This window comes from Miscanthus floridulus, chromosome 4, assembly GCF_019320115.1.
Source record: "Miscanthus floridulus cultivar M001 chromosome 4, ASM1932011v1, whole genome shotgun sequence".
NCBI classification, from domain to species: domain Eukaryota; kingdom Viridiplantae; phylum Streptophyta; class Magnoliopsida; order Poales; family Poaceae; genus Miscanthus; species Miscanthus floridulus.
The window spans coordinates 34601484-34610231 of NC_089583.1; the positions used below are offsets into that span (position 1 = coordinate 34601484).

General features: G+C 44.3%; 1 protein-coding gene across 1 annotated transcript; it reads right to left on the minus strand.

Moving 5' to 3' along the window:
• Window positions 1-3524: 3524 nt before the first annotated feature.
• Window positions 3525-8348, minus strand: LOC136549591 (geraniol 8-hydroxylase-like). The gene is made up of 2 exons (XM_066540929.1): window positions 7395-8348; window positions 3525-4360 (listed from the first exon to the last, which is right to left on the minus strand). Exons 1-2 carry the CDS (start codon window positions 8307-8309, stop codon window positions 3743-3745), a joined length of 1533 nt encoding a protein of 510 aa, XP_066397026.1. The 5' UTR covers window positions 8310-8348; the 3' UTR covers window positions 3525-3742.
• Window positions 8349-8748: the final 400 nt, after the last annotated feature.

Below are 8748 nucleotides of genomic sequence, written 5' to 3' on the forward strand. Positions count from 1 at the left end.
GGAGTGTCTCAACATATCATCTACCTTACGGTCTTCTTTGTGCCATCGCATCAACTTTGCATGCTCTTTGTTTCTGAACAAACGTTTCAAGCATGGTATTATAGGAGCATACCACATCACCTTGGCAGGGATTCTCTTCCTAGAACATTCACCTTCGCCCTCAACATCACCAGGGTCATCTCTCCTGATCTTATACCACGATGCATGGCATACTGGGCATTCATCCAATTCTTGTACTTGCCGCGGTAGAGGATGTAGTCATTAGGATATGCATGTATCTTCTGGATTTCTAATCCTAGAGGGTAGACGACCTGTTTGGCTACGTATGTAGTGGTGGACAATTCACTTGCCTTTGGAAGCATCTTCTTTGTGATAGTCAGTAACTCCCCAAATCCCTTGTCGGATACACCATTCTTTGCCTTCCATTGCTAGCAATTCAAGTGTGGTACCCAACTTTTTTTGCCCCTCTTCGCAAGTCGGGTATAACAATTTCTTGTGATCCTCTAGCATGTGGTCGAACTTGATCTTCTGCTTTTCACTTTCACATTCTCTCTGTGCATCACGGATGGCCTGACCAAGATCATCAGCGGGCTCATCTTTTGCTGCTATCTCTTCTTCAGCCGCTATCTCTTCTTCAGCTTCCCCCATTGCAATATCATCAAAGGCACTGTATTCAGCGAACCCATGAATAATAATGTTGTCATCATCCCCTTCTTCTTCTTCTTCATCTTCTTCCATTATAACACCTCTTTCTCCATGCTTAGTCCAACAAATATAGTTTGACATGAAACCCAACGTAAACAGGTGTTCGTGAAGGATCCTTGAGCAAGAATAATCCTTCTCATTCTTACATAGAACACATGAAACCATTCTACGTGTTTGCCTCGACCACATTTATGAATTCATGCACGCCCCTAATGAACTCTGGGGAGCGACGATCCGTGTTGTACATCCATTGCTAGTTCATCTGCATTACATGGCATACACCACATCAAAAACTTGCAATAACCCATATTATACAAGATGCATGATTAGTAGTTAATTAAAAGATCCAAAATATCCATCAATCAACATGATTAATTAATATCCTATACCACATAGATGTTTCACGTACTCTCGAATATTAATTTATTAGTCTTGATACAATGTAGACAATCCCAAATAGCACTAAACAAACTAAACCTACAATGCACTTCAGCAAAATAAGGATTTCGCGACCAATTCTATCTAAAACAGACAGACCATTCTTCTACTGGTTCATTGCCTCATCATATAAAGGTGCACTCTCATCAGTCACCTCAATCGCATTTGCAAGAGATTTTTGGACGTGCTCAACATACTCTTCTTCCCAGTACCAACCGTCACATGATCCAGTGCTATCCCACTGAAATTATATCAACAAATCAAGAACTTTATTCAAAATCATCACAAAGAATGGCTACAAATCATAACAATACATGACAAAAAATAACTCACTTCATGATCCGGACACGTGTAGAAGATGCGCCCTTGCTTGGGACCCTTCTTCTTCACCCTGTACTTCTCATAGTCTTCTTTCCACACTTGCTGCACACAACGAGAGGGAGGTTTGGCCTCAGTCTCTTAGGGACCCCATGCGAGGCCGAGGACCCGGAAGCAATCGCCATCAACGACTCTCTATACTCATTTTCATCAACTACTATAATTTTCTCATTTTGTGAACCATGAAATTAAATGATCTATATACTAAAAAACCTTATATTTCTCTATTTCTAAACCATGAAATGAGGCAATGAAAGGTGCATACTAGTTTTGATGAGCTACTATAAGATTCCTTCATCTACATACGCAAACTATCAAGTGATTTTGAGCTCAAATGGCACATTAATCAAAAATATCCACCATTATTACCAATCTATAAACCAAAAATTTCTCTATTTCTAGACCATGAAATGAGGCAATGCAAGGTGCATACTAGTTTTGATGAACTACTATAAGCTTCCTTCATCTTCATATTCAAACTATCAAGTGATTTCGAGCTCAAATGGTATATAAATAAAAAATCTACCATCATTCCTAATCTAAAAACCCATAAATTTCTCTATTTCTAGAGCACGAAATGAGCCATGCTAGTGATGAAACATTAGAGGATGAAGTTGGTAACCTTTAGAACCGAAGAATTGATGGAGGAATAAAGACTTCACCAATCCTGCAAGCATGAACTCCTTCCACGAGCAAGAACAGAGAGCTTGAAATGGCTCGGGTTGGGGGAGGAAGAAGGAGAAAGTCTATAGCCTGGGACATGTAGTCCCGGTTTGTGGTGCAAACATGGACTATAGGTGGAACTCTAGTTCCGGTTGGAGCCACCAACCGGGATTAAAGGTTTAGTCACGGTTGGTAGCTCCAACCCAGACTGGAGGGTGACTTTTAGTCCCGGTTTGAGCCACCAACCGGGACTAAAGGTTCCCTCTTGCAAAAGCTGCGGCTCTAGCCGTTGGGCAGGAGACTTTAGTCCTGGTTTGTAGCCATCAACCGGGACTAATTCTTTCTTTAGTCCCAGGCCCAAAAATGGATGGGACTAAAGCCTAGAACCGAAAGTCAGTTCTCTACTAGGGAAAGACAAGGATATTATGGACATTTCATCATTTCTATATATCTACTATTTCAAGGAATTGTTTTACCAAAGGTTTCAAAAAAAAAGTTCAGTGCTATGAGAGGAGTTGCTCGTGGAGCCAAAGCTGAAAAACCTACTCCACTAGTGAAGTACTCCCTTTGTCCCATAATACATGACGCTATGAAGTTCAAAATTCGTCCCATATTACTTGACGCTATACCCTGTCCATGTGAATAGAAAAAGGAAGAAATGAAGTGGTGGCCAGCTGCTAGTGGTGCTCTCCCTCTCTGAGATGTGGTTCCGTGCTCTAGCGACAACATGTGTTCGTAGATGTCATTCTTTTGTAGGGGCTTTTATGTCTTCGAGCCTTCACCTTGGTAGGAGCGACACATCTTAAAACGACATGTATTGTGTGGGACAGAGGGAGTAGAGCTATATCAATTGGAGCCTTATTTTGGGATATGAAATGGAAATGGTAACCCAAGTATCACGTGGATATTTGGTTTTGTGCATTTCTTGAGACAAATAATTTAATGACTACTAGGATTACCACTTTGATAATGTTGACCAATATAGATGGTGACACGGTTAATCAGGTACATTTGGGTGTAGTTCCATCCTCACATTTAGTATTGCCATTTTCACGGATAAATGAACCTAAACCTAGATATACACAACATTTCATTTTATGGATTAAATATTATTTGAAATATTGCAAGCGCGCCTCACTGTCAATGATGGCTAGGTAGTTTAATTAGTGAGCAATAACTCATGATCTCCTTATTCTAGGGAGGACAGAGTTGATTGTATAACACTAATCCCTTGGTGTGTCATGTCCGTAGCACGTCGTTGTAACTTTCACTATTTCTCGATCTTAATACAAAGACGCACAAATCTTTTGCGTATTTGAGAAGAAAAAAAAGCAACAAAGTTGCACAATACATGTTGTATAGGCCCGAAATTTCGGTATAACCCTTTTTTTGCGGGCCTTTCCGGCACAACCGAATTTTGCTGAGCCTAGACGAATTTCGGCAGAAATTCTTAATAAACTTACTAGAAACATGGAGTATACGACATTCAGAGAGGAGAGACAAGACTGAAGAGACCCACACAAACAGCAGAAGACGACTCCGATACAAGCGTCTCTGGTCACACACTCCACGGCTTCGCAATAGCTTTGAGCGGGGTAGTCATGGTCATCGTCAATCCCAGACTCTCGGACATGTCGACGCCATTCTCCATCGCCTCCCGCTGGAGCGCCCAGTCGAACCGGAGCAGCAGTGAGCCAAGCATGGCGTGCAGCATCCTGGTGGCGAGCGGCAGGCCGAGGCAGGCGCGCCGGCCAGCGCTGAACGGGATGAACTCGAACTCAGTGGTCCCCACAAAGCCGGTCTCCTCGAGCCGCGGCAGGAACCTCTCCGGCACGAACCTGTCGGGCTCCGGCCACGCCCCGGCGTCACGGTGCACCGCCCAGAGGTTGACTAGCACGGTGCAGCCCTTGGGCACGGCGTGGCCCTGGATCTCCACCGCCTGCTCGGCCTCGTTCGGCACCAGCGGCACCACCGGGTGCAGCCGGAGCGTCTCCCTGATGGCTGCCCGGAGGTAGGGGAGACGGCCGACGTCCGAGTGCTCCACGTACGGCTTGGACCCGAGAACACTCCTCAGCTCTTTCTGTAGCTTTCGCAGGGTGTCTGGGTGCTGTAGGAGCTCCGCCATTGCCCACTCGATCGTGCTCGATATTGTATCCACAGTCGCCAGAAAGATGTCCTGTAATATGGTATTTTTAAATAAATTAAAGATCATGCATGCATATGTGTGTTTTTAAAGAAATATATATATATATGGGCGATGATTCCTCCGATTGGACCGAATCTCAATCCTAGTTATTGTAATGAAGGTCCCATGTTTTTTTTGCCTTCTTCTGAACGAATCGTGGCCATCTCCATCCACTTTTTATCAGCTTGCACCGCCACCGGCTAGTATCAGTACCAGTTGCCTTCAAGACGATGACATTGCCAGAACGCCAGTGTCCCCGCAACAGGTTCAGCAATGCTACCCATGGCACCCTGACTAATCACACCCCAATTATATATATTTATTTACTGACCAATCATATGGGTCCGGCCACTGTGACCCGCAGGTGCGACCGTACCACCGGCTCCTTTCGTTGCCGGACCCCGACGCGACAACATCGTTCGTTTAGCTAAAATTTAGCTGGTGTTGATGTTTATTTCTTAAATGTTGTAAGAGAAAAATATTATTGATTTCGCTGAAAAGCACTGCAACACAATAGGACCATGCCACCACATGTCTATAAAAGGTGGGTCCCGCTACGGTCGTTATTATTCTTTATGAGCTAAGGCCTAAAATATACCTGGCCCTTGATATTTCAAAGAAAAAATATTTAAAGATTAAAATAATTAGACAAAGGGGGGAAAACAATCCTGGCAGTCAGGACAGGAGATCTGACGAAGATCAGCACCTAATTAATACGTTGAAAAATCTGATATATAAAAAAGTTGCCGGTACCTAATTAATACGAAGATCAGTACTCAGACACATTTTTCCCTTGTGCGCTGATCATTGTCTGATATCTGAGCGCTTCTCGTAGTTTAGAAGAGCATGGCACTAGCAGTCCTTATTAATTAATAGATCAGTTGACTGGGTTCTTTACGATGGAACCTGTCCAATCGGGTGTTCGTATTTTTCTAGATTTATTTCAGGCTTTAACGGCGCTATGCTTTCAGTGATAGACGACATCCCCGTAGACAGCGAGGCGATAGTGGTGACTTCGTGAATCTCGAGATCTGCCGGCTTAGTTCTTTGAAGGTACTCATAGGGATAGGGTTTGCGTACGTATGTTCATAGGGGTGAGTGTAGGTGCGTGTTGTGGACGTCTACGTTGGACTGTGTAATTAAAAAAAAACTATTACATCATTGTCATCAGGGACTCAAAGTTTGAAATTACAGATTTAGGCCTCCAAATTGAATATCAAGTCTTAGTTGATGCGGCTCTTCAGCGCGAAACCGACGACACATGGGTCCACAACCTAAACTATTGCCTATAGATAAGGGCACCCACAGGTCGGTGACCCATAAGCTAGCTCTAATCATTTTTTTATATTTTAATAGAAGAGAGAGAAAAGTTGATCAAGAGCTAGGAACATATGAGAGTATCATGTGTGCCTAATCATAATATGAGTCATTGGTAAAAGCTAACACTATTGGAGAAGTTGGCTTAGAGCTAATAACTGACTCTTACTATTGCGGGTACCCTAATAAGAATTAGGTAATAGTTTAGTGACCCACCATGTAATTATGGGCTACAGACTCATACGTTGGTTCCATGCTGGAGCCCCACTTCAGCTAATTTCATGGGACATTACCCTGTTTGCTTGATCGTATTAGCCATGCTTATCAGCTATGATACAGTATTTTTCTCTCACAATAAAACAGCATCAGTCAGCTTATAAGCCACCGAAACAATCAACGGCTGCTTTGGACTGGGATTAAGATACTTAATTGAAAGAGTTTAGGCAGCTAGCTAGATATGCAATTTTGTATATAGTTTAGAAACTTAGATGCATGTGTAATTGTCACCAAAAAAGAATGAGAAGCCTAGATGCATGTGTAATTGTCACAAAAAAAGAATGAGAAACCTAGATGCAACGGTATAATAGTTCAGGGCCACTGGTGTAATTTACTCCAACTTATATATAGAAAACTGTTACAACAAATAGTTAAGTTGGGATCAAGAAGCATGCCACACATCGACATCCGTCATGGTCGAGAGAATAAAAAGACGCTTCAACAAACATTGGTGTACGTTGGAAGTTAGGGTTGTTCTATCCTGTATGCCACATTTTCTAATAAAAGATGTTACACTAATGATGCGTGTTCAACACACATCGTCTATATATGATGGTGCATGGTTTTTACATCTAATTACAAGATATTTTTCCTATTTTATTTTAAAATAAAAAATATTCTATTATCTCTTTAGGGATAATAATAATACTCTATTATATTAAAATAAAAATACTCTATTATATTTTAAAATAAAAAGATTATATTATCTCTTTGGGGAGTATGTGATTATATCCATCTAGATCTTCCGAAATGGATGGTTCGCACGGGGTGTCCTAGTAAAGCATGAACAGCTCACAAGATATCACAAGAAACCTCTCGTGTTCAAAAAAAAAAAAGGCATCTGAATTCTGAACTATAGGGATTGCATCTTAGGGGCTATTTGGAAGGTCGAAACGTTTCGGGTGCTATCCATAAATGCTATAATCACTTCCAAACAAGAGAAAGGAGAAACATTTCTGTCATGCCTACGCATGGGAAACGGTCTTGGAGTGGTTTCGCCCAATTCTATTTCTTGCTTCTCCTGTACACTAGCAATCGTATATTTTTAGTTAATCTATTTTAAGTGCAACTGGGTAAAATGGATTTATTTAATAAGTTGTCTTTTGCCCACAAAAAAGTTCAGGATTTTTTATGCTTATTTTCATGTATATATGAATTCTTTATGATTTTTTTTTATGAATCAAAATCTAGCCTACTAGCCAAACAATTTCATGAAGTATTTCCTGATTCATCATTCGAAACGTTTCATGAAAGAATCTGGATCTGAAATGTTTCTACGAGAATCTAGGATCCTTACCCAACTGAGCCATAATTTGTGTGTAATGTACTTTCGAACAAAATTTGTGTGTAAAGTACACGGGGCGTGTTGTTTCTTATGAAACTGTCGGCTGCAAGTATATATAGCGTTAGCGTTTCGTGCAATCGTGCTTACCGTAAGAAATGTTCTGATCACATCTCTGTTGACGCTCATCATCACGCCGTCGTCCTTCCCTTGCTCCGACATGTCGAGCATCACCTCTAAAAGGTCCTTCTCGCACGAGCTGACACCGCCGCAAGCAGCAGCTTCCCGCCGGTCCCGCATCCGGCACTCGATCTGCTCGTCGACCAGCCTGTAAACCATCGCCACCCGTCTCGTGAAGCCGCGGCGCACGCCCTGGAGATCGGCCGCGGCAAGCGCCGGGAAGAAGTCCGACACGTTGGGCTTCAGGGACAGCGCCACGGCCTCCCGCGCGGCATCGTGCAGCGCCCACGCCGCCGCGTCGTCTAGCCCCGTCGAGAACATGGCGCGCCACTGCAGGTCCATCATTGCCGCGAATGCGGCGTGCACGACCTCCACCGGCGCCGCCGCCGCGGCTAGCGCAGACACGCGGCGGACGAGGTCGAGGACTCCGTCCCGCAGCAGTGGCCGGACCCGAGCGCCGTCCAGCTGCCTCGCCGAGAGCAGGTGCTCCGTGCCGATCCTGCGCAGCGCGCGCCACCTGCGGTCCGGCGGGAGGACGAAGACGGAGTTGGCGGCGTGGCCAAGGGCTAGCCACGCGTCCGGCGGGCTGCGCCCGGTGAGGCTGCCGTTGTGCGTCTGAAGGATCTCACGGGCGGTGGATGGAGAGGAGGCGACGATGGTGAGTAGCGTGCCGAGCCGGACCGTGATGAGGGGCCCGTGGCGTCCGGCGAGACGCGCGAGGGAGCGGTGCGGCAGCTCGCTCGCGACGTCGAGGAGGTTGCCAATGAGCGGGAGTGGTCTGGGGCCAGGAGGAAGCCGGTGGCGGCGGTCGGCCAGCAGCTGGAAGACGTAGGAAGAGATGGAGATGAACAGGAGCGTCGACATGCACAAGAGGAAGAAAGCCATTTTCTTCAATAATACCTAGTTTGATTGATTAATTTTCTTTCTCTGTAAGCAACAAGTTATGAAGATGAGCAGCTTCGGCATGAATTTATAGTGAGGGAGACCGGAGGATTGGAAGCTACTCCACGACACGTGTCAAGATTTTTATTTTTAATACAATTGTGCTATTTTCGTTTAAGGCTACACGTACTGATACTAATCTTTATTAGTGTTAATAACGTGTACGAACGACAATCATATAAGTTATGGATTGGGTCTATACGTCGACTGAAATAATATATTGATCCATGGGATTTCTAATAGACCTCTTCTTAGGTAAAAGCACATTGTCAGACCCTTCATATATACGAGGAGGCGAGGCTAGTGGCGATACAAGGTTCGTCTATCTAAAAGCCCCAGCGGCCACCTCATCTCACCTTCCCTAGGAAACCTTAGCCACAGC